The sequence below is a fragment of the Empidonax traillii genome, unplaced genomic scaffold, assembly GCF_003031625.1.
Source record: "Empidonax traillii isolate 1590-97213 ecotype Southwest subspecies unplaced genomic scaffold, ASM303162v1 scaffold1321:size163106, whole genome shotgun sequence".
Taxonomy (NCBI): domain Eukaryota; kingdom Metazoa; phylum Chordata; class Aves; order Passeriformes; family Tyrannidae; genus Empidonax; species Empidonax traillii.
The window spans coordinates 112,107-139,051 of NW_020956514.1; the positions used below are offsets into that span (position 1 = coordinate 112,107).

Sequence of the window (26,945 nt, forward strand, 5' to 3'; positions counted from 1 at the left end):
TTTAATTACTACCAGTGAAACTGCCTGAACTAGATCAAACAGTTTTTTGAGACATTTTACATATACAGGTATTGCAGATTTAGTACTTACTTTCTGGGCTTTGGAAAATCTTAAAAGAGCAAGAAAATACTTAATTATTCAAAGAGAATGGTTTCAACAAAGCTGTATAGAAATATGTAGAAGCTATAATACTAATAGTTTTCTATGCCTAATAAGATATTTCAATCTGCTTTTAGTTTTTGATTGAATAATTTCTAATAGTTCTAACATTTAGCAAGCAGTTTTTATTATAAAGGAAAATAAATATAAAAAAAGAAGGAGGAAGTAATCTCACAGATGATTGCATAAGGTTATACTGAAATCTTATCAAACTTGTCCTCCTAAAGAAGATAGTTGATGTCTTCTATCTTTGTTGTTCCAAATTCTAACAAAATGTAATACCAATTTACTAATTTACTGTTCAGTTCCCTAAATTTCCACAAAATATATAGCTTTAGGGAAAGCATCTTGAAAGAACATTGCTACACTTTCTAGAGAGGCATATGGCAAGATTACAGTAGGGTTGAAAAAATATGTCTTAGAGTTTTCATTTTATTCCTCATGTTCTTTCTATAAATTTCAAAAAGCATTGTTTAAAATGTGATTGGAAAAATCTGTGAACATGATTTAATGTTTTTATTAAGTATTATGCTGTTATATAATCTTCTGATTTCTAATTTTTTCAGTCTGAATTCCATAAATAAGTTTTTTTCTTAAATGTTTTCAACATTCAAGGCATTATTTCAATGATTCTAAAATATTCAGACTGCAAGATTCAAGTGTATCTTTACATGTGCATAGATCATACAGATTTTGAAACTGCAATTTTTTCTGCGTAATAACAACAACAACAACAAAAGAGATTATAGGATTATAAAAGAAATATCAAAAAACAACCAATAGCTGAAAACACCCCATAAAAAAAAAAAACTTGGTTACATTTAGAGTATTGACTTTGCATCTTTAACAAATAGTTGTGCTGAAATGAATAGACTTTTTCTGTCAATAAAATTACCATAATTTAGAGAACTGTAACTCAGTTAAAATCTTATCATGTTTCCAGATTTTATAAATGTGCTCATTCTGCTGCTAGACTGACTGACTGCCTACCTTATAGGTAGAATTTACTTTTAGCTTTATTACTTTTAGCTTTATGGCTTATCCCTAGAGGTGTATCTATATATCCATATCCATATATCCATAAAGGTATATCTGTGGTCCATGAGGGGATAACATGTTTCTATAAAGTATTCATCAAATTTGATTCATTTCCTCATAACACTAGTTTAATTTTCCAACTCAAAAAACCCTACTCTGTAATCTCAAAACTGAAAGCTGAATGGAGAAGGGAAGAAATGTTCTAAAAGAATAAGATGCATAAAACTTTTAAGACAAATATAATAATTAGAAATTTCAAAGTCAGTATGTAAAAAGTCATGTATTTGTATAATAGTAGTATATTATCACATCAATTACAAAACCTTTTTAAATCAGTATTTTTTCTGACATCACACATTTTTAGTAGAGAAGATTTACATGAGAAATTTATGAAAAAAGGAAGCAATTATATTTGTTATGACAACTGGACCTCCCCATTTGAAGAAAAATAGGAAGAAATTCCTGCATTGCTCTATTTACTCTCTCATTATTTTTATTTTTCAGTTATAGTATTGGAAGTATCCCATTACTAGTCCATTACAGTTGGTCATGGGCTGAGAAAGTGTCAGACTTGTTGATGTAAGGAGTGCAGAGAGAAATTGAAGTCTTGGATGTAATTGTACTGTTGCATTGAGTGTCTCCTGTAGTAATCAGCTCTGTGAGAATATAAAAACATTTAACTTTTCCATATGTGATCATCTAATCCAGCATAGTCAACATAGTATGGCATTCCTATGGTGGGAGTTTGAGCAAGAAAAGAATTACTGGAAACACACCCTACCTTGCCTGGGACAGAGGCAGTTCTGTCTGTGAGGCAGACAGAACAGGATGTGAAGTATTCCCTGCCCTCAGACTGTTCCACTTCACTGAATTTGGTGCCTTAAGGGATAGAGGGGAATGGTGACAAGTTCCTGCCTAGTCCTGCAGGAGTGTCTCTTCTGTGACTACCCCACCTTCCCAGGTGCCCTTGAATAATAGGAAGGGGCAGGTGCTGATCTCCCCTCTCCGCTGATTTGCAATAGGACACAAGGAAATGGAATGAAATTTGAGCTTCAAGGGAAGCTCAGAGTGGACATTAGGAAAAGGTACTTCACTGAGAGATCAGTCAGTCACTGGAAAAGGCTCTCCAGAAAAGTGTCAGAGTTCAAGGAGTATCTTGAATGCTTCTCTTAGTCATGTGATTTAGCTTTAGTTACTCCTGGAAGAAGCAGGAAGTTGGACTTGATGATCCTTATGAGTATTTTCCAAATAAGTATGTTATGATTCTATGATAGAATTATTCACTAAAAATACATCTATATGTTTATAGAATGCTGCGTACTCTTGCTACTATCTGTACCTCCAAGTTCAATAGTTTACTATCAACCACTTTATCAGGTCAGAAGGTTGGACCACTAGACAGGCACATAAACATGTCCAAACAGTGTTTTTTAAAACTGTTATTTACTTAAACCAACTATATAGAGAAAGGTCATTTTATGTATAAGTAATATTGGTGAGTGGTAATAGTAACATGGAGTGGATAGAAAATGAAAAGGCATGGCTCTTTCACTACCAAAGGTGATAGAGGATCTACTGCAGAAAACATTGATCAGATGTCTTGCCTTTTATTGGGTGAGGCAGTGCTGGAAAAATCGTTTTTGTCCATTGGTTCCAATTCCTGTAGATGTTGTCATCATCTTTTATATGTATTTTCACCACAGAAGTGATGTTTTAGAGATGATAAATATGGGTTCTTTTTTCTTTGTTGTACTTTAAATCCAGGTCAGTCTGTAATATGATTAGTAACTTACAACTTGTATTTGTGCCTTGTATTTATGTTATTCTGAGACTGTATTCTCTGCTATCATCTGGTTCCTACCCTCTCAATCCCAGTACTGAATATCACTGTTGCAAATGGGCTTAATCTTATCTGCACTTTAGGAAGTGTCAAAAAGTCAGCTATTCTGCAGTTTTGCCACTATGTTGTCAATTTATATACATCAGTTGTAAGCACAGTGGTGAGATGTTTATATTAACTCTGTATGCACTCATCTGAGTATCAGAAAGAAGATAAAAACAGTATCATATCAAGAAAAGAAAGAAGTGCGCAAGTAATAAAAACTTGAAATAATTGAGATCTGTGCACCCTTGGGGTACAAGGTTTACTCCATCCTAAACCACCCTGTACTATGATGGCTACAAAGATGGCTAGAAAGTAGGAAAAAGACTATTAAATCTTTATCTACTCCATCTGCCCCCATCCTTAAGTTATCAAATAATGATGTAGCCAGCCACCAGCCTCATTCAGACAAAAACCAGCAGTTTTGATTTTTCCTTCAGGTGTGGTACTAACCAGAGGAATACCTGAGCATATAGCTCTTTCTGTTATCAAATAGAGTGTATTGACAAGGACCCATAAATTCTTTGCTGTCTTCATCTTTCTTCTGCTGCTCATTAAACATAGGAAAGGCAGACATAAATGGACCTACTTCAGGACCTTGCAGCTGGGTCAGTAGACAACTGTTGGAAGACAACTTGTTCTCCTGAAGTCTTTTTACTGATTACTAGATATTTTGTCTTTTCACTGTTTCCTTTCCTTACTTTCAAAGTTTATGACTCACAATATTCTTATGGTTGATGACAGTCTTCTGCTCTGTCCGTCATATTTGTCCCATATCTCTACCTGCTCATTTGAAGGTTTCTTTTCAGAACTGCACATGAGTTAATTTTCCTCTATATGGATTTTTCCATGGATATTGCCTACTAGTATATTTATAAAAACTTTCAGAACTTTCTACTTAGACTTTATTTTCTTATCTTCACAGCCTATATATACACCTGAAACATTCCTTATTCTTATTCCATCTTGTATCTTTGCTTCTAAATTAGAGATATCATATCATATATGCTTCAGAAGATATAACCTCCCTCCAGGTTTACACGTGAAGTACAGGTTGTGTGTCCTACAGTTAGCCTGTCATCTCTACCTCTCATTATATTTTTTCCTTTCTCATCAGGCAGCAGTTAGAGATATTATTGCTTAACTTTTTACCTAGGCTTCCTATATAGTCCCTCATTAGTGCTGTTCACCAATTCCCAGTGCTTAGTCCTCTCTGCCATGGCATTTATCTCATAGCATTTCCTTCTGGTTTCCTATTAACATAGAATTTTTTTTTTCATATAGAGTTCTCTCACCAAACCCTTTTGCAACTTTTGACTTATAATTTTATATCAATAATGACAGATTTTGAAAACCCAAATTAGTATAATTTTAGATTTTTTACAAAGTTCAATTTCACTCTGCACACAAATCCTGCTGTAACGAGATAGGACAAAAGTTAAAAAATAGATAAAACAAAGAAGAAACCCCCTGTTAAGATTAAACATTCTTTTTCCTTGAAAGGGATATTTTAAAAGAACTGAAAATTTCCGCTGATATGATTTTTTACAACTTACTGTTTTCTAAGTTACAAGAGTAACATGTAGTCAAAGACCTTTCTGACATCAACTTCTCTGAATATGCAACTCATTCATGTTCTTTTCTGTATTCTGCAGCATTAAATACTTTATTTCAGGGGAGAAAGTGTTTGATTAATTCCTCACTTTTCCATTAGAAAGAGCAGAAAATTTCTATTAATTTGGCTTTTATTTGTATGGATAATTTACTATGGAGGGTACTTGCTCTAGGTAAATATCACATAACTCAGTTTGGAGCAAAGAAAAGATAAAATCGAAGTCTAGAATTCAGTTCTACTATGGTTATTTTGTGGATTCCTTTTGCTAAGTAATTATCTTCAGTAATTCAGTAATTAATATATATGCATCATAAATGCACTGTGAGGTCAAAGTCATTAATACTTGTGTGGTGTTTGAAGATACTTGCACTGAACATATTAAAAAGGGCCAAATGTATTAATTACTACTATAGTCTTGGACCCAAGAGAAATTCAAATATTATAATTAAACTTATGTTAAAGTATGCCTCCTGAGATTTACAATAATCTGCCAGAAGATTGCTTATTTCTGGGCCAAGTTTACCACTGTATAATTCTCATTTATGGTATAGTAAAATCTGCAATTATGCAAGGAGAAAAGAACAGAATTCATTGGTGTTATTATTAACATAGATGGTGGCATATTTACAGGTCTATAGAATGGCTTGAGTTGGAAGGGACCTTAAAGATCATCTAGTTCCAACTGCCCCTGCTGTGGGCAGGGATGCCACCCACTTGACTGGATAGCACAGAGCCCCACCCAACCTGGCCCTGTACACTTCCAGGGATGGGTCATCCACAACTTCTTGGGGCAACTTGTTCCTGTGTCTCACCTCCGTCACAGTAAAGAATTTCTTCCTGATATCCAAACTAGACCTACTTGCTGTCAGTTTGAAGCCATTCCTCCTAGTCCTACCACTACATGCCCTTGTAAAAAGAAGTCCGTCTCCAGCTCTCCAGTATATTATTACTGTGTCCTTCATGCCTTCCTATAGAATTCAGATTAGGATCTGAGGGCTGAAGACCAACTTCATCAGAAGCAACTTGTGTCTATATAAAAGATAGACCAAGGCCTACACCAAGCAGTGCTCACCAAGTGACACCCATTAGTTTTTAAACCTTGTCACAGTTGATCATCTTCAATGCCTTTGGATTTTTGGTCCACGTTTCAGGCCATTACAATGTATTTGTATTATTGGACATCAGTGATCTTCAGTGTACTGAAGCAAAGCAAAATCAGCTGGTGATTTGACAGCTGATGTGCACAATGGAACTGATATTTGGATAATACTACTCCTGTTTGCTTCTTGGTATGGTTTCTGTCAGGTTTTTCATAGGAATCACTGATCCCTCTGTGAAAGCCTAGAGACCATGTCTCTTTTATACTTATGAGCAAGAGCCGAGATCAAAATGGGGAGTTTTGCATCCTGAATGCCACATGGAAATGTAGTGGTGCTCTTGCACTTGTCCTACCAGGTAACTAACCCATGGCCTGTAAAAACCAAAGAACTGAGCTAACATTAAATGGTACAAATTATCCTTACTACTTCTGGGTAAGAGGGTGTACATTGTTCTGAGCACATCCCACCAAGTAAATTGCCCTGTGTGACAGTGATAAAAGTAAGGAGCCCAAGTCTCTTCCCACAGACTGTAAAGGAAACAGGTTCAAATCTACAGTTTTCAGAAGCGTCTGATAGATTTTATTTGGTGTATATATGCAGCCATGCTTGTTGCAGCTAGAGAGGAGAATAGATGATACAATTTGTTCTGTTTCACATGCATGTGTATTAAAATAGTATTAATTATTATACGTTCATTGTGACACTCATAACTAAGGCATCAATAACAAATACATATTATTACATTTCAAACAGAATTATTATATTTTAGAGCTATGGAACATACTCTTTACTTTTCTTCCCAATTATCCTTCAAAGTTGATGCTCTATGTTTTTTTAAACTAACATGAAATAAAAATCTCATACAATTGATCTTTGAATGAATACTTCTAGTTTGAACATATGAAGGAAAAGTAAAAATCAGAAACGAGAAATGATACAGTTACATGTATCAGAGACAAAATATTGCCTTTCATGGGTTTGCAACATAGACTTTTCTGATTAATGCATTGTGCTGTTGGGACATTGCTCTGTTTTTAGATACATAAAATGTAGGAGTTGTAAACTTTACTCGGATAATCCCATGTTGGTCAGTGTACTCAGTGGTTTGATTTTTTTTTGCCTTTTTTTTTTTTAAAACTTGAAGCACTTCAGGTACTGAACGTGATTTCTCTTATCTTTCTTTTACATATCTTTGCTATTTCAGAGAAAATATTCTTTAGGAGCAAGTGTACATTCTAGCATTGCAGATTGCTATATAGTAGGATGGTCCAAAAAATGCATTTCCAGACAACACTCCTCAGAACTTAAATATATTCAACAAAAATGCCTCTGTATCTTTTAATGGAACAGTTATATAGACATATATTTGCAAATGCAGACCAGTGTGGCTGAAGGCATGAGACATTTCTGAATTGTAAAGAGAAAAAGCTTTTAGGACAGATTTATCATCCCTACATTCTTATCTTTAAAAGATATTCAGATTTTCAGGTTTAGCCATAGTCTAGATGCTCACTAAAGCAATCATTAACACAGTAAAAACTACTCATAACTTTTATTTTCCTTATACTTGTGTAGCAATTTTTGTCTTTTTTTCAGTGCAAATAAACCAGTTATTTTTAAAATTTTTTTATCTTTTCTTAATTTTATTTTGTGTTTGGGACTTTACTTTGTTAAATCTGTGATTCATTCCATTTTAATATGGAATAATACAACCAGGAATCTGCCTATTTTGCTTTCTTTACGAAATGCAGGTAGTTTTAGGAACCCACTGAAACAAGTATTTTCATTGTCTAGCAGTTGAAAACTGAACATTTCTGACAACTTATCTCTGTTTCAACAGTTAGGCTCGTCTTGTTCCCTTTATATTGGTGCTATGATTGGATAATTTACTCACGAAAAGCAGATTTGTCATCATGTCATGAAATACCAAATAAATGGAGGAAGCTTAGCATTTGCTTCTACTTGCCATTCTATGTAATTTATGGAATAAATATGTAGTATAGTCACACCACGAAAGGGAATAAATAGATGTGACAAAGGTCTTAGATTTACAGACACTTATTTTGTAATATTTGGCAGTATTTGGTGGGAAAAAGAATTTTGAAAGAATTCGGATAAAAGGAGAAATAAGTTTTAAAGTCTTCTGATCCTCAGATTAGCCCATGGCTAACCAGTCATGTGTGTGATGACTTTTTTTCCTTGTTTTTTTCAATTGTTTCCTATATTTTTAATTTTTTGTAGTCTAAATAACCATCAGATTTCAAAGTTCATATGGCAACATTTCTTCTGGTAGTATCTATCTATGACTTGTTTTTCACAAGTTCCAATGACCTATTTAATCATCTTTTTCTGTCATGTTCCTGCATGTGTAGTTTCATATCATCTTGATATCATTCAACATAATAAAACAAACAAACAAACAAACAAAAAAACAACAACCACTCTAAACCTGGAAAAATTAGTGTAATAAAAGTAAATGTCTTCTGAAGAATGTGAGTACATTAAATTATTGTAGCTGGGTAAAGGTAAGAATTCAGATCAACCATAGCTATTGTTTACATTTTTTAATTAAATCCTAATTACAGCTGTGGGATTAGAGAAGTTTAGATTCAATTTCTGTAGAAAAAGACCCTGAAATAGGGAAGAATGTACCTGGAGTTGCTATAAGATCACAAATACATTTGGGAAATCCAGCTGACATTGCTTAATTCTCTTTGGTGTTTGTTAGAACAGAAATTAATGCTCTTAGACCTCCACGTAGTGCCAAGTGAAACTAAGTTGACTTTGAATGTTTAAGGTACTTCTGTGGTGCAAGTTACAGCAAATGATGCCGATGACCCTTCATATGGAAACAGTGCCAGAATAATTTACAGCATACTTCAAGGACAGCCATATTTCTCCGTGGAGCCAGAAACAGGTCAGGAAAATTTTCTTTATTTTCATTTACCATAAACTTTAAACTTTTTCTTTCATTTAAAATATCTGAGACCACATTAAAAAAATAACAAATTATTATTTATTGGGGTTTTTTTTCATTATATGTAATATTTGTAATACATATAAAAATTCTGAGTTATGTGTGAAGTAATTTTGCAGTGGTACTATTGACAGTTTAAGAACTAAGTAACAGCATTTCCAATATAGTCAAGAATAAAGGTCTGCATCCTAGAAAATGTTCCTCTTTTTTTTTTAATGGCTCTACTTGGATGAATAAACAGTCTTCTTTCTACTTATAAACCTTGTGCATAAATATTTTGAATAATTTTTAGCATGAAACTGGAAAGGGAGTTGTGATGTAGAACTAAGTCTTCAACCAAGAGATAGTCTGTACTAAAGGCTATTATAAAAAGATTATTATAAAACTTATGGATGGAAATTTGTACTTTGAAACATTAAATGAACATTTTAGAGGTAGCTTTCAAGACTAATAAAAAAAAAAAGATGCAGCAGATTGCTGTACATAAAACATAGAGATATTATTAACAATTTTATTTTTAATTCTTTCTTTATTTTAGGCATCATCAGGACTGCTTTGCCCAATATGAACAGAGAGAACAGGGAGCAGTACCAAGTAGTTATCCAGGCAAAGGACATGGGAGGCCAGATGGGTGGATTATCAGGGACCACCACCGTGAACATCACTTTGACCGATGTCAACGACAATCCACCTCGATTCCCCCAGAGTAAGCTGCATTTAACAGTTGCCTTGTACTGTAAGAGTTAAGCAGTCACCATCTGGTTTAATTTAGAGTAAACCTAGATTATGGGGCACACATAAACAAAAGGCTTATGTACTGATTATGATTATTAAAGCAGTATATTAAATGCTACAGCATTTGTTTGTTAGAAATCAGTTACATGGTCAAATATAACTGCAGCAAACCTGGAATACTTCCCAGTAGTATGGGAAGGGATGGTAGGTGGACTCATAAGAGCATTAGAGCAATGTTTTTCTTTTTCCTTACCTATTGTTTAAATCCCACACACTCCCCCACTGGAGAATAAAACATGTAGTAATTCTAGGCATGCAGAAATGTTTAAATTGTAGTATCTGCTTAAATATTTAATCATGAAGACCATGGAAAAGAAATTACTTGAAGGGAATCAAACAGATTTGTACTTTTTCAGCTGCAGAGCTACAAAACCTAACAGAAAATTTCCAAAAGTAAAGTAAATAATATTTAACTGTTTTTGGTAATTTTTAAAGCTTAAGTTTAGTGAAGCTTTTTATAATGCTTTTTACCTTCTGATAGTACAGCTATCAAGACTTTGTATCCTCAAGCTAAAACATAAAATTGTTCTCAGTCCCTATCTAATATAGAAATATTAAATGTTGTAACATCAAACTTGTAAAGGTTAAGTATTTTAAATACATTTGAAGCCTTTTGCATTAATTAAAGTTTTAATATTTGCAAGATGATTTGGACTTACTTAATATATCAAGAATTTAGAGTACCCTCATCAGACATTTTTTCTTCTGTATAATTCTACTGAATCCAGTAGTTACAGATGCACTCCTTAGGATCAAAATAAAAGAATCAACTTCAAATGATGCCCTTTATGGCAGACATGGAGGGCATAATTTTGTTGAATTTAGTATTGCAGTTAATATATATGGTTTTAGCTAAGTTGTTTATCACCATGTGATTTCATATACACACTCAAAAAAGTCATGAATAGTCAAGTGAACAAAATTTCTGCATTTCCATAGAGGTGCTATTCTGGACAGAACTTGTTGTTAATTTATCATTTTATGTATTCTATTTATAACTTTTTTCTTTATTTATTATTTTTACAATATCCATTTGTATATAGACGATAATGGTATTTCCGTCATTGCATAGGTGAGGAGTGCTGTATTGCTCCTCCCTGGACATACTGAGGAAGACTATTCAAAGACTTTGTCATGTTCAAAGCCTTACAGAAAAGAAAATGTTAACAGTTAAATTTAAGAAAGCATATAAGCTTCAAACGTGTGTATTTATTCTTTTCTTTTTCTTGTTTCTTAAACAGTGTGTAAAATTAGAAGTAAAAATAATGGAATCAACTTTCTAGATCATTTTTACACGATTTATCTGGAAGTCCAATATCATATTTGAGTCAGATGACGACTTGATGCAGCCTCTTTGAATTTGCTTTAATGTCAGGTTAAATCAGATGTGTCCTTTGTTTTAAAGAAACTTTTAATCTTACTCCTTATGAACCTGTTGTTGTTGTTGTTTTATTTTTTCTCTCTACTTTCTCTCTGCTAATTTCTTTGCTAGATATAAATGTATATTTTGCCGGAAATGAAAACTAGAACATTTATAAAGATGAGTCATTGTACTAGATATGTATAAAAGTAAAAACAGCTATTGACTTTTAAAAAATTCATTATATTTAATCTCAAAATGCAAATAGACATTATAATGATTCATGATTTTAACAGAGTTTCATGAGACTACTGGAATTGAAAGTGATTAAGTTAAATTATTTTTATTCTGTTCCATTAATAAAAATCCAGATGTAATAGGTTCACGAGACAATAATATTCATATCAGATTTATGAATTACCATGAAAAATATTAAAATGCCCATTATGTTTTCACAGGACTCAGCATAATATAGCTATATGTTTCAATAAAATTTTTCAAACTAGCTTAAATGACTCCCACAAGAAACTCACATTACAGTTGTGGAAAATTCACAGAATTCATTTTATCATACTTAAAAAAAAAAAAAAAAAAAAAAAAGAAAGAAAGAAAGAAGAGTCACTAGTTCCTCTGTTTAGACTATGGAACAAAGGTTCTTCAGAATACTTTTCTCTTCCTAAACATATACTGGAAACCATACAGATAGCAGTGGTTCTTCTTCTGAGGAAACAATAAAATTGAAAACTTTTTCGTGGTGTTGCAGAAAGGTCATCAAATACCTCAGACATTGGATCTCTGTTTCAACTGTAATATTTTCACGTGTTCTCAGAAGTAAGGAGATAGTGTTGACCAGTGATAAAGGGAAAAAGTAATTTATGGGTTTAGAAGCCTGAGTCTGACTGAAACTCAGTGCAACTAAATTATGGCAGCCCATGTCTCCTGTGAGACTATAGCCTGTATTACTCTATAAAAATATTTACATTATATGCTTATTCAAGAGTAAATCAGAAGAAGGGTAAACAAATAAATAAGATTACTTTTTCGTTCTTTATGACTGACTGAAGTATTTGCAGTCCAAAGTGTGTAGACTTTAATCTTTCAGTTGATTTCCACTCTCCTTAGTATATGGAAAAGTTTTCCTTTCTTTGATCCTTCCATTTCTTTTCCTGACAGACAGATGAAAAAACATCACCCACTGAAGTAAATGCAAACAGTAAACTACTTTTCCTGAGAAGAGAGAAACAAGATTGACAGCAGAGTTTTGCAAGCATAATTCTAATCCAGTGAAATTTGTGTTCTGACACAGTGTATAAAGCTGCACTGCACTCCATACTTAGTCAATTAAATGTCTCCAGTGACATAAATAATAAAATGAAGTGTCTCATACTATGGTGGAGATTTCTATAAATGCATAGGTTAGATTAAAAATTATGTTTCAGATTATAAATTTCTGGTTATTTTCACTCTCTGTTTCCACTACCTTATTAGCAAGTCAAGATATGAGCTCTTACCACTTCGTAGACTAAATTAATGACTTGGGTATTGCATTGGGAGTCAAAGTAATGTCCACAAGGCATAGCTTAGGGATGTAGTTTTAAGCACTCCAGAAAAGAAATGTGGAGAATAGTTCACTCTCCATAAAAATTATTACAGTGCATGAATATTAACTGGGAAAAAGCAACCAACCAACCAACCAACCACCACATCTTTCACCACAGTCTCATGTAGTACTGATTAAATACTAATGGGTACTGAGGCCATTTTTATTCCTCTTCTTTTTTTTTTTTTTTTTTTTTAACCACTAAATGATTACAGAGAGATTCTCTACTAATGTAGCAAATACACAGATTTAGGTATTAGATAAAGGTAATAAAAATGTTAAGGCAAATGCAGGATAAACCACTTGATTCAACACCAAAATGTAACTGAGGAAAAATAAGTACATATAAATAGAATGGGAAGTGTACATGGTCGTAAAATATTCATTCTGCTGCTATATGTCAGTTTCATATTAAAAGCTGCCTAAGTAAAATTATATGAAGAGATTAAAATTCAATATTTTTCATTCAGAATTTAATTACAAACTAATGTAAATGTATTAATTTTTTAATTTTGGGAGGTTTTTTTAGGCTTGTCAAGTGGTAACATAATAATAGAATAGAAAAAAATTAGCTCTGTAAATTATCTCCGTAGAAGCAGAAAAAATCTCAAATGACCTGATGAATAATAGGGTTTTTTTCACTGAGTGTCACTCTGTAGCTGGCTTGTAATACACCAATAATCCTCACCTGTGCTTTCCTGAAGATATGATAAAATCATGTTGCCAGTGGCTTTCTCATGCAGCCTTGCCACTGCTCTCTCCTCATGATTCTTCTTGATTGCACAAAACTAATAACTACCTTTATGGACTTTTCTGTACTGCTTCTTTATGACAATGCATATATGTGCTGCTTTTTGGGTAGGATGTTCAGTTTTTTCCTGTCGTAGTTGCTGGCCTTTGCTAATTCCACTTTTATTGTTATTGTCATCTAAACTATGTTTCTAACTCACTCAATATAGGTAGTCCCTAAGTAGAACAGCAAATCTTGGAAAAACTTAACTAATGCCATAGAAGAAAATATTTTTCAATAAAGATTTGATGAGTTCACTTTCATCTTTGAAATGACAACTCTATCTGCATTAATTTTAAAATCTTTTTCTGAGGATTCTTCATAGTGTGTTATGTCCCCCATGTGTTTTTTATAACATGTGTTCTGACAGATGGGACCAAATATCTCAAATCTTATTTACAGTTTTCACACTAAGCCTAGGACATAGAATACTAAAATATATGGTAAGATGTTTATTTTCAATTTACTGCAACACATCTGAATTATGACATTTTTATTCCTATGTGCTTTATCAGACTTATGACACCACAATAAAGGGATACAACTGAGCTAAGAAAAGTGGCAAAACCCTAAATTTGCAATGTTCATAAACCCATTTAAATATAAATTAACTGATTTAACAAGTATAGGCACACCTGCTTGTGGATTTTCAAAAGCCTACCCCTGCATTAACATGTTACTCAAATTTATTTAGTATGATATCTGACTATCTAATTTTGAAAGCTGAAATGTCAGTCTGTTTCTTAGAATTGACCAGTGAAGTCAAGGAATTTTGTTCTTTGTATTGCTTCCATGATAAAATAGATGTAAAATGTATCCCAAAGATTAGCTATCAAAGGGAAAAAAGTAGAGTGAAACCTGGCAAGAACACAAAAGTCTTTCCACATGATGTTTCAGGAATGAAAGAAAAAGAAGGGCAAGAGAAGTACAGGCAGTGGATTCTTTGAGATGGAATAGAGGTCCTTCTCAAGCCTATTTTTCTATGACTTTGTTTTTTCAACAATTTTGTTGCAATCTTGTCTAGAGCTTTGCTCTGCATAGTTCTTTGCCTCAGATTTTGCTCCTGCACTCGGTATTAAATGGCAAGGTCTCTAGAATAAAAGATGCACCAAAATATGTTATCATGTGACACAATGTTACTTAATGCATGTGTGCAGTCTGGTGGGTGTCCTGAATGGCTCTTTGTCTCTTTGACAGGTACTGTCCATCTCCGTGTTCCCGAGTCCTCCCCAGTTGGGACAGCCATTGGCAGCGTTAAAGCCACAGATGCAGACACTGGAAAAAATGCAGAAGTAGAATACAGAATTATAGATGGTGATGGAACTGACATGTTTGATATTGTGACACAGAAGGACACACAGGAAGGCATCATAACTGTGCGAAAGGTGTCTATTAACAGCATTCTCTAAATTATTTTTCTGTTAATATTATATCACAAATATTCATTGCTTAGATAATGTGATGAAATGCTAACTGCTTAACCTTTGCAAGCATCCTCAATCAGTGACTGAAAGGAACTATTTCCTTTTAAGACGAACTGGAAAGAAAAGTCGGTAACTACAGCTGAGATGCAGCATATTGTAAAGCATTGCTGCCAGCAAAGTATGAAAAAAGGGACCACCCCCAATGTGTTAGCACTAATTATCTCTGTGATTTCAAACGCAGACTTCTTTTGTATTCATGTAACCTGTTTTGTTCAGCAAGTGATCAGCAATTCACTCACTACTTGGAAACATAGGTTTTCCTTATCTGTGAGATTCTCATCTCTTTGGGTGACCAGTGCATGCCAGAACACAAACACACTCATGAAAGTTGAGTTCCAAGCTCAGGTTCCTGTTTGCAGCATATCAGACGGTTACCACATGAGCTGTGTGTATGTAATGACAGTGTTCCTGTTTCAGAGCTAGCTTTAGTTCTGCCCTCTGTCTTGCATTGTCAGGGCACTTTCAGATGTTTATCTTCTAAGTGTTTATCTCACAGTTAGAAATGCCACTTGCCTGCTCCTCAAAAAATTCCCTTCCAGAAATCTCCTGGTCATTGTCTTTGGGCTTTTGAGATGTTCTTCTAAAGAGTTCAGGTGTCATTTCTATCATAAAACACTGTTTATATTAGCTTTTCAAACAAATCTCCTTAAACATAAAATAATGACTTAAACAGTGATATAAAATATATCTCCACATCTCTTGATAGTGGCAACCAAGGAAAAGATAAGTTCTGCAAAGATAAGAGAGTGTTCCTCTTTAATTGCTATGTTCTTCTGTGTTCATAGTCAGTGTAGTAGTTTACCTGGGAAAGATCAACAAAACGAAGTTTGGGGTTATATAATTCAATACTGTTATATTGAATTAATAGGGTCTTGAAAAAACATTCCAGTAGCAGAATCAAGCATAAAACCCCCCATAAGTTATAATACAGCACTTTGAAAAATGTCACTAATAAATACTGATGACCAAGATCATCTGATTTTTTCATTAACAGTCTGACAGAACATGCATTTTTCAGCATGCTTTCTCTTATTGATGAATAAGTAGTTTATTGAATACCATAGACAACAATATTAACTAGCAAGGAAGAAGATGAGAATGCTGAGTTAATTTATTTAATAAAATATTCTGAGGTTTTATTTTTACTATTTATCCCCGTTGATTGTAATTTCTGTTTTCAGTGATGAATAACTACAAATAGCTGGTGTTCCTTTACTAAGCCCTAAAGTTTTCAAGTCTGATTTTAACATCTACTGTAAACGAACCTTTTCTATACAAGCTTTCTATACAAGTTTTCACAGACAAAATAATTGATTTGCCACAATTTCATATATTTGGGCGACAGTTTAGTTCATTACTGTTGATGTGTTGGAATACCTGTTTAATCCACAGGTTTCACATCCATGTTTTGCAGTGTAGGTGGAAGAGATGTCCAAATTGGGTATGTATGTTGTAGTAGCAGGCTTACATATTCATTGTGCGCATTCTGGCAAATTAAGCCACATAATTAGAACAAGGCAGAACTAGAATTATTTTTTTTTGCTTCTAGGCCTGAAGCCATCATCCTTTAACAGTAGCACACTGCACTTTATAAACACACCAATAGTCTCAGATCTAGGTTAAATAGTAGCACTCTGTTGCATTTTTCAATTGTATTCATAGATATTCTCTCATATGCTCTAACTACTTTTTTAAAACAAGTCTGGGGCAGTGAAGAAATTCTTTCACTGTACTGCATCTTTCTACTCTTGAATAGTGTATTTAAATATCTAATCTGTCACTTTGCATCTTTTGTGAACATCAATTAGTATTTAAAAGCACTCAGGCAGAAGAAAAATAAGTCTTCAACCACCCATTTTGGTGAATGAAAACCATTAGTTCTATATCTCTCTGAGATTTTGTGGGAGTTAATTAAGTCTTCTTTGTGTCAGAAAGGTAAATTCTTATCTTGCTCATTTCCTCAGAATTATTAATTAGCTAACATTTTTCACCTATGACAGCTAGAAAAATTTGAAGCAATAGAATTCTTTTCTATCCAGAATGATTTCTAATTATAACCCTGAGCTGTTCCTCCTTCCATTTTAAAAACGAACTGCTGACAAAAATGTCAACTCTATATTGCAAAAAAACTCTGATGCTGGATTCATTAAAGTAAATGAAAAGGAACAAGATTGAGCTCTTACTGTCTCTCTAGGTATAGAGAGCTTTGAGACACACACCCTACTTAAAAGACACCAGAAACATTCCTGTTATTTAAGACCAGCTGCATAGGACTGACAATAAGAATACTCTGGCCATTTTAATTTTCCAAGAGTTTACTGTATTTCCTGAGAAAGTGTTAAGTACCTTGTTCTGAAATGTTACTATTTCCACTCTGTATTTGAAGTATTTTAAATGCTTCTGTGATTGTTTCAAATCCATGTTCTTGTGAAACAGCTGCAAAAAGTAACTGGTTTATTTGCACTGAAAGCCTTTTTGTCATTGATGCTGAGGTAATTGAACTAATGTTTAGGAAGAGACACTTCCTCTTAAAAACATGGACACTTTTTATTAGACAAAGTAATTCCTGTGGTGGGGAAATTTTGAATTGTGTTGGTGTTCTCACAGTGGAAGGCAGTATCTGATAATGCTTGAGTCCTCTTCATTTTCCATAATGTGGATAGATATATCTGTCAATATATAAATGTAATTTAATAAACTTTGTCACAATTTGTATTTTAGCCACTGGATTATGAGACAAGACGACTTTATACTTTGAAAGTAGAAGCTGAGAATACCCATGTGGATCCACGCTTCTATTATCTTGGGCCTTTCAAAGATACAACTATTGTGAAAATCTCTGTAGAAGATGTAGATGAACCTCCCATTTTCAGCAGATCTTCTTACCTTTTTGAGGTGCATGAAGATATTGAATTGGGGACAATAATAGGAACGGTAATGGCAAGGGATCCTGATTCAGCCTCAAGTCCGATAAGGTAATATTAAGACTCTGTAAACTCATTATGTGATAAAGAAATTAAGATAAAGAGTAATACAGCTTGAATTTTCATGTACACATTATTCACAGGAATAAGGTGGTAGTGTTTTTTCTGCTATTTATTAGTGTGCCATAGATAGACAGAACTGAGAATGATGCTAATCTGTAAACCTCCAAACACATTGGGGAACAGCCAGTCACTTGCACACAAGAGTATGTTATAAACTATACTTGGGGGGAGGGTATTAGTTTAGTTTTCTGTAACTCGTAAGCTTTAAGAAAAATTTAAGACTTTCCAAGTTGGATATATACTGTCTCAAGTACCAAAAAAAAAGTACCAAATTTACATTGTGACAAAAGAACCTTATTTACTGACTTTATAGTCAATTTTGCCACATATTTCTTCATAAGGTCCACGTGGATTAGAAAGTGAAAATGAATCTTATTTTCTCCTATGGTGAGTCATATGTACGGAAAAGATAAGACATAACAGTACACCTCTAAAATTTAAGAATATATAAATAACATTGCAAATTTATCTAATTACATGAGATAACTGCCAAATGTAGTAATTATAGCATCTTAATTGTGACTGAAAAAGAGTAAACTTGGAGCTTTTGCTTATTTTGTATCTGACATAACTTGAACTGAAGAACTGTTGTAGGCATTTCCCTCACCAGTATTATTTACACAGACTGTAAGCTAAAGATTATTTTATATACTTTTTTTTTTACATCCTGTTGGGTTTTTTCATTCTCTCATTGTAAATAATTTAGAAGAGGAAGGTGGAGAAAACCAATAGTTACAAGAGCAAAGGAAATTCTGAAAAGTTGAACGGGACCACTGAACCTAGATTTAGTTCTCTTGAAGAAAAAATCAAAGTTATATGTGATATTGCTATTCATAGTACACTAATTTCAGCTTTCACTGAATGTTATCTATTTGAAAACAAGAATTTTAAGATCAATACCAAATAAAAAGTACAATATGTTTACCTCAGAATTGAACAGGTAACATTTTAAACTAATGTAGTCTGAAGGTTATCATATGTTGAAATTAGAGCAGTTTCTATATATAATACTTTGACAGTGTTATTTAAAAAAAAATCAGAGATTAAGGATGTGGAATTGATTCAGGTTTGGCTGGGGTTTTTTTATGTTTATCTGTTTATTTTAAAATACGTGTAATTTAGACTTCCTTTAAATTGAGTGCAAATAGCTTCCTGTTGACTAACTGTTCAATGAATATGAAGGTATTTTCTGGAAATAATAATTTTGGTATGATTTGGAAGCCATTAGAAGTAATATGATGGGTAAAAATATGTGCTTATTTCATGTTTTAATGAAACAATGTTGAATAGATCTTTTTAGCTAGAGAAGTGATTATTGCCTATTGAAAAACTATTAGGTAGAGTGCTGATGATATAAGTTCTTGTCTTCAATAAAACAAATACCATGGAGGAAGTAAAATGAAATGCTTATCATATAAGTCGAATAGTCTTAAATATAATTTCTCTACAAAATAGCATTTTCTATTTCATTTTAACTAGCAGTTATTACAGTAAGCTAACAGTAAAAAAAATAATTTGAGGAAGTCTTTATTGCACTTTCAGAAGTCTTCTTTGACTGTTCTAATTTTCTTTTGTTTTGTTTTTGTATTCATTTTGGTGTAGACTTGTTTGTTGGAATTTTGTTTGTTTTACATATTTACTTCTATTGTGTCTGGTAGAGTAAGCAAACAATAGCCACCAAAACTGTATAAATATTATTTTCATATCTCAGCAATTTTAATTTGGCTCAGTTTAGTTAAATACTGTAAGTGAAACCAAATACACTTGATGAACTCTTTAGATAACTCATAAAATTTTATAGAAAAATGAACAACTGTTTCTATTGCACTGTACAATTGTAGTAGCTAACTTTTTTTTTTTTTTTAAATTTGGCCCAGTTCTGCCACATACACTGATAAATGTTCTGTATGTGGTAAAATCCACATTAAATTCCACATCAAAGATTCAATTGAAAGCAGTGTTCAATATCAGGGAAAAAAAATGGAGAAAACAACAATTTTTTGATACTAGTTTGACACCGGCATATTATGTTAGGAGATATTTTGCCTGCAGAAGTATAACAACTACAGTAATATAGAAGGCCCTGTAATATCTCTTCATGAAAGTTCTGCATACAGATTTTTTTAACCTGATCTCTAGTGAATTATTATATCCTGAAGTATAGAAGGTAAACTTATAGCAATACTTTTGAAAAGCTCATAAATTACTGTCATTCTCGATCTGAAAAAAACCAGCATATCAAAGACAACTTTTCTTTCAAGATTAAAATATTTTTTTAATTATTTTATTGAAATTTGGACCTTTTTTAATGTTTCTCATATATGTCTGTAAAAGCTCTGATTATCAAATATTACACTATTGCATCATATTTTTTAAATTCTTCCAATTTTCATTCCTTATTCTATGGAGCTAATATTCAGAATTTTCGGAAGTGTTTATAGAAACTAAATATATGTAATTTCAAAACTAACCTTTGTGATGTAACATATAGAACGTAAAACCTATATTGACTTGTAATATATGCTTTCTTCCATCTTCTATAATATTGACAATACTTTTTATTTCTTTATCGTATTTAGGTTTTCTCTGGATCGTCACACTGACCTTGACAGGATATTTAACATTCATTCTGGAAACGGATCCATCTATACGTCTAAGCCACTTGACCGTGAAATATCACAGTGGCACAATCTCAGTGTTATAGCATCTGAGATCAGTAAGCCAATTTGGTTTTTCTTTTTCCTTTCAGTTTTCCTTAGCTTGTAAAGTTACACCTGTGACTTTGTGAAGAAAAAACCCTCCCTTTCTTACACCCTGCCCCTTTCTACTAGATGTTCTGGAAAGACAAATTGTGGGAAGCTAACAAGGGCTGTTTCCTCATTGCTTTTTTCCTCACCTCCTTCCATTGCTGACCTTTAATGTCCAAGTTATTTCTCAAATGTTACCAAATTAAATAATATCACTGGAGTAATTCTGTTTTATTCCTTTTCTTGGAGGACTGTGACATGATTTTGCTGTTAAAAGAGCAGTTTAGAATGGTAATCTATGTTTTTGCCTCTATTGTTTTCTTCATTTTCTTTAAAAATACTTTCATTACCTCTTCCTATAGTATCTACTTCCTAGAGTATCTATAGCTCTTGAAACCAATATACCTCACAAGCTCTGTTCAATTTGATCCTATGATATAGCATTTCTTGGATTATTTAAATAATCTCTCTGTGGATATTTTCATGTTAATAGTACAAAGAGAAAAGCAGAGGTCCTCCTAAGCCTGCTACATTATTGAGATTAGACCTAATCAATGGACAGAAGATTTTCTAAGGGACAAAGGTCTGACCTTTGAAATCAGCTACTACTAAGAATCATTTGTTTTCAAAGTCACGTATTTTTTAAGGTTAACTTTATGTCAGTTGAAAACAAAAAAAAAAGTAAAAAAATACTGATCAGCAGTGAAACGTGGCTGGCAAGAGCTACACTGTAGAGAACTAAATGGAACATTGTGCCCTGCCAATTAACCATTCTGTAAAAAAAAAAAAAAAAAGCAAAATCAAATAAAACACAACACAAAAAAACCACACACACAAAAAAACCACACACAAAAAAAAAACACACCAAAAAAAAAAACCCTCCAAAAATCAAACAACTGTACTTTCTTTTTAAAGCCTTTTTTTTTCTCTTGTGATGCATTGGCCTGAGCTTGGAATCCTTCAGAGTGCTGGCCAATGTTGTGCAAATACTTTTCAGATTTATATAATGAAAAAACCTTGCCTCCTTGTATAATTATATTTCAGTGCTCAACTTATTTCCTTGTCATGAAACTTTACATTCTGGTCATACTGGGAGTGGCTAGCATTCTCCAAAAGGGGTGTGTTAGCTTTGGAGGAAGTAGTTAAGGGAGAGATTTAGGTCTTTAAATCTTTACAAATTTTACCCAGTACAAAATGGGAAAGCAGTGTTAAGACTAGAAATTATTTGAAAACTTAGTACAAACATGCAAAAGGCTATGAAAAACTGTGTCCTAAACCTGGCATTTTCAACAATTCAGGATGCCAAAAAGATCCTCATCGTACTTTTTAGCAAAGGTGTTACTGATAACAAGTGAACATAATTCCAGCTGCTCCTAAGTGTTTACTGTTTTATTTGAAGCAGAATAAAACAGGGGAAGAGGGGAATCAATAATTTGGAATTATCTCTCACTGTTGTCACCTACCCCATTCCATTAATGTTACAAAATCATATAGTATTTATCCACCAGAATTCCAAGAAACGGCTTCACTTTTTTACACCCAGGCATTACTTCATATTCTTTCAATGACAAGTGAGAACAGGGACACTTGTATTCCTGAGCTAACCCATACTAATAAAAGAGAACTCTAAATAATAATAGGGTTTTGGCATTTGGCAAGGGGGAGGTTACTATTTTTGTTTCTTAACCTGATGTCTGAATTTCTACCTCCATATTTTTTAAGGAAATTCAAACACATAAACTCTTATTTTAGTAAATTCTGTTGCAGATTCTTTTGGGGATTATTTTTATCTGTTTTGTTGGAATTTCTTTAGGCACAAAAGAGAAAAGTCAGGCTTGATAAATGTTCAACATATATATGCATGTCATTGACTGAATTAACTATATCCCAACAAAACCCAACACAGTGCATAAAGTCAGTAATGTCTTCTCTCTAAAACGAATCAGAAAACAAATAATTTTAAAATTAAAGATCAAAATCTTACAAAACCTTGAGCCTATCAAATAATCAAATTTGTTATGATCATTATGGCAGACTTTAATCACTAAATTTGAATAGATTATTTGCATCCTCTATTTTCATGTAAAATCTTAATTGATTACTAGATACTAATATTTTATTTACTCTAAACAAATAATTTCCTTATTTTTCAGAAGGCCTGATTCTTACATGTTACCAGTTTGGATGCTAAATACTGACCAGATTCAAAACTAATCTTGCAAGATTATTACTCAAGAAATTTGGAAGAAAACAGAAAATTCTTAGTAAGAAAATAATCTCTTTTTTCTTCTCTCTTCTGCTGTCAGACAACCCCAAAGATACTACTCGTGTTCCTGTTTATGTAAGAATTTTGGATGTTAATGACAATGCTCCACAGTTTGCTGTATTCTACGATACTTTTGTCTGTGAAAATGCAAGAGCTGGACAGGTATGCCTCTGATAAACACTACCTACTATCCAGTTTTGCTACAGTTTTTTTGTAGATCATTCTTACCTGTTGCTTGGGAAAAATCATATCTGAAATAGTTTCTGAAATGTTAAAAATGAAAGCAAAGTAGTTCTGTAGGTGAGGCTTAGAGTGAAATCTCAGTATATTGCAACAACATCAGTTTTCTTTACCTAACCCTGTACTACTGTTAAATCCTGACTAGATGTGTACAAGAGACATGGTAATAATTTGCTTTGCCAATAATTTCACAAAGTAAAACACTATATGTAACTACTAAAACATTTGATCTATTTTTTCAATGACTCTCAAATAGCAAAATTCAAATATATTTCAATCCACGCTGATGGTGATGTAACTACATCTGCCACACTTTTTTCAATTGTTAGATTTATCTTTCATTATCACATCAAAAACTTCTGAAAAAGAAAAAAAACCCATACTTTTTTAAACTGGTGATACAATATTTTGGTTTGCCTCTTAGAGGCTACACAGTGTATACTACAGTTTAATTGAAATGACTGCACTACTTAATATCCAATTCCTAATAGACAGCTGCTTATTAGAACTGTTAAAATTTTTTTTTCTATTACATGTCCCAGAGCACAATCAGCCAATAATAATACCTTTAAAATGGTAGCAGTAGTAACTCAATGCAACCCTTTCAGTGCTTTTGAATAGAACGTGGCAGAAGTGCCAGCTTGTTGTAACTGTTTGAGTCCCACAGGTATAGCATTCAGGTTGTATTACAAATTTTACATTCAGGTTGCCTTTATTCATTCCAAAGTGACATCAGTTGGAAATGAGAGCAAAAGATTTAAGGCCCAAATCTGTAATGCATAAAATATCTGGAGGTACTGAGCAAGGGCATTTGTCTGGTTTCACAGTTGTAAGGTAATTCAAGATGTTAGATAAAAGGAAATCAGTGGCTAAAAATGTAGAATTTTTACAGTTGTAATGTCTTCTATAAATACGAAAATAATATTTTAATAATTTTCAATATGACATATGGATTAAGAATTGGAAAACACGAACACTGAATTTTCCTCTTCCAGTTTCACAAAAAAAATTCCTGAGTTAAACAAAAAAAAGTCTAAATGCATTAATCCACAAATTTTACTCACCTGAAGTTTCAGAATATTTATATACAGGATACTAATAATGGAGGGTACAGAAAATGTTAATATAACAGTTATGTTTCCATGTAAATGTATTTTGAGAAACTCTGTTTTTTATCCACTATCTAGATTATTGAGGTCACTATAATTTAAAAGTAAATATAAAAGTTATTTCTACATTGCATTGTTTTTCTGTTTACATTCAGAATATTCTGTCAGTTAAAAGGTTGAATAAAATAACACTAATCATTTATGACTAAAAAATGTGAAGCTAAATAAGTGTATGCACCCACAAATGTTTATTTAAATTGTTATAGAGCTCAACAGTGTCTTCTTTATCAGAAAAAAAACCTGCCAAATTTACAAAAATGGCCATTAATGTAAATATTTTTTAAGAAACCTGAGTTGTGAATGATGGCTTAGAGAAAGTAATTTACAGGAAGAGAAAAAATGCAGTGCAGGATAACATGAATAATCTATTTGAATGTAATTATATTCTTCTTGTTTACTGGTAGATCATAAATAAGACTTGTTATTTTCAAAATCAGTCTGTCCTGAGAGACTGAATGTAATCAATCCCAACTGAGCATGGTTGTCTAAGCTTGATTCCTCCCACATTTATGCTATTTCTCTTCCCTTTCAGGTTTTTGTAATTACTTTTGATCCATGATCAAATTTGTATTTTCCATTAGGTCACTGAAACTAACGATGCTTCATCAGTCACAAATTCTATGGTATTCACTTTATTTCCTACTAAAGACAGACACTTTAATGAATATTATAGTTTTCCATTTATTTAATTTATAAAGAAGTCTAAATTAAATATATATATATGCACATTAGACACACACACTATATATAATACCGATAAATGTGCGTGTACATACATGCATATACACATATATGCAAATATATAGGAAAAGAGAAATGTGACTTTTGCAGTCTGAATGACTCAAAAGGCCTGTGATTGTTTTCCTGCTTGCTATTACTGCTGATATGAGATCGTACCGTGACCTTACAAACAACGTGAATACCCTCTCTCAAAAAGCTCAAGCAGCACCTCTGGCAGAATGCTATTTTGGTGGTTGCTGTTCTTTTGACTCCCTGAAAATGAGGACAGTCTTGGTGTGATGGCATAAAGGGGACACAGGCATTCCTGTGAGCTGTACAAGGCTGACTCAGTAGAAGGTCAGGCAAGGAAAGCAGCGACATGCTTAGACTGCTGCAGCTTCGTAACCAAAGAAGTTCAGCTGTCCTCCACCCCCAGGTGAGAAGAGCCAGGAGCTGGGCATCTGGACAGATGGAATCCCACTGGTTTTGTCAGCTCCCAGCTGTCACACGTCTGGCAGCTCAGCAGCCATCCTCCAAAGGTCCTCTAGTGTAAAAGATAGGAAGCAGTGTAGAAATCAGTTCTGCTTTAGAGAGATTTTTGCATGGAAGCTGAGTATGATTTTTCTATATCTTTTTTCCCTATGGTAAAGGTCAGAAGAGATGTCCTACTTCTCTCTTTGCAAATGATCTGCCAAAAGAAAAGAATGCAAGAGCTGACCTGCCCACCCAGCCACTTCCTCCCTCCTCAACAGTACAGGGGGAGAAAATATGAGAAAGGAAATGGCTTCAGACTTACCAGTTTCCATCACTGGCAAAATAGACTCAACTTGGGGAAAATAAATATACCGTCAGTTAAAAATAGAGTAGGATGGTGAAAAACAAATACAAAAAAAACACTTTCCCTTTGTCTTACTTTCTTCCCAGGTTCGCCTTCACCCCTTTTCTACTGACAGCTCTACCTTCTTGTCTCTGACATTCCTTCCTCCTCATTCTTTTTCCTGTTTCAGCCTGAGTATTCCCCATGCGTGGCAGTCTTTCAGGATAAATCTCCTGCAGCATGGGGTCACCTCCAGCTCTGCAGGAAAACACCTATCTTACCAGGATCTCTCCCAGACCGCTTGGCATCCCTGACGAGGTGTCTCCCCTCCTATCCTCCTCCCGCTCTGCCCTCGGGGCTCGCAGGGCTGTTTCTCATCTGGTTCCCCTCCCTCAGCCCTGGCTCCTGGTCATTGTTTTGCCCCGCCTTGCCTAGGCTTTCCCCGGGGCTCTTGCCCATCCTCCTGCCTGTGGCTGAGGGGCTCAGCCGTGCCCTGTGCTGGGGTCCCCACCCAGGGGCCGTGCTGGCAGACCCCTACTGCCAGCACTGGGGGCACCTGCACTTGACATAACTATATCGTGATGTTTAAATGAAAAACTGCTTGCTTTTCTTTCATTTACCTTTGGCCATTCGTAATCTTCTACTCTGGGTCATTGTAACTCCCCATGTGTGTCTGGGAGTGTTGTATACCTAAAATATACCAACAGGGATGCCTAGTGGCATACTGGTCCCTTGTGTTCTTTTCCAAAGGACTACCTCTGTGAACCAGAGGTAGGAGTAGGTAAACAACATGGCTCTCTGCAGCTTTCAAACCCACAGCAGTAGTGAGGAAAGATGTATTTCCATTTGTTTGGGTCTCCAAGCAGGCTCATTACAATCTTGCTGTTATTAGCCTTCATTTTACAAAATCTATACGCACCCACTCTTTTCACATGTCCCCACGTTATATAAAGAGGTCTAGCTCATAGTGGTTCTCTTTCAGAGATGTTTTAAAATATGAATGGCTTATTCTTTTTTTCCTATATCTTAATTCAGCATAAATTATATAAACACACTAGTTTTCTTGAACTAATTCTTTTTATGTTGCTCATGTGACTCATGTGACTCATATAACAGTCTTCATCAGGGATATTTTTCTC

General features: G+C 33.7%; 1 protein-coding gene across 4 annotated transcripts in view; it reads left to right on the top strand.

Annotated features, from left to right (window-relative positions):
• CDH10 (cadherin 10) overlaps nt 1-26,945 on the top strand; it is a 94,656-nt gene that overhangs the window by 60,956 nt on the left and 6,755 nt on the right. For all 4 annotated transcript variants that reach the window (XM_027906554.1, XM_027906553.1, XM_027906557.1 and 1 more), the window contains exons 4-9: nt 8,592-8,711; nt 9,310-9,477; nt 14,514-14,701; nt 17,522-17,775; nt 20,427-20,563; nt 22,901-23,022. In XM_027906554.1, the coding sequence (XP_027762355.1) occupies nt 8,592-8,711; nt 9,310-9,477; nt 14,514-14,701; nt 17,522-17,775; nt 20,427-20,563; nt 22,901-23,022 (989 nt within the window). The remainder of the gene's footprint in view (nt 1-8,591; nt 8,712-9,309; nt 9,478-14,513; nt 14,702-17,521; nt 17,776-20,426; nt 20,564-22,900; nt 23,023-26,945) is intronic.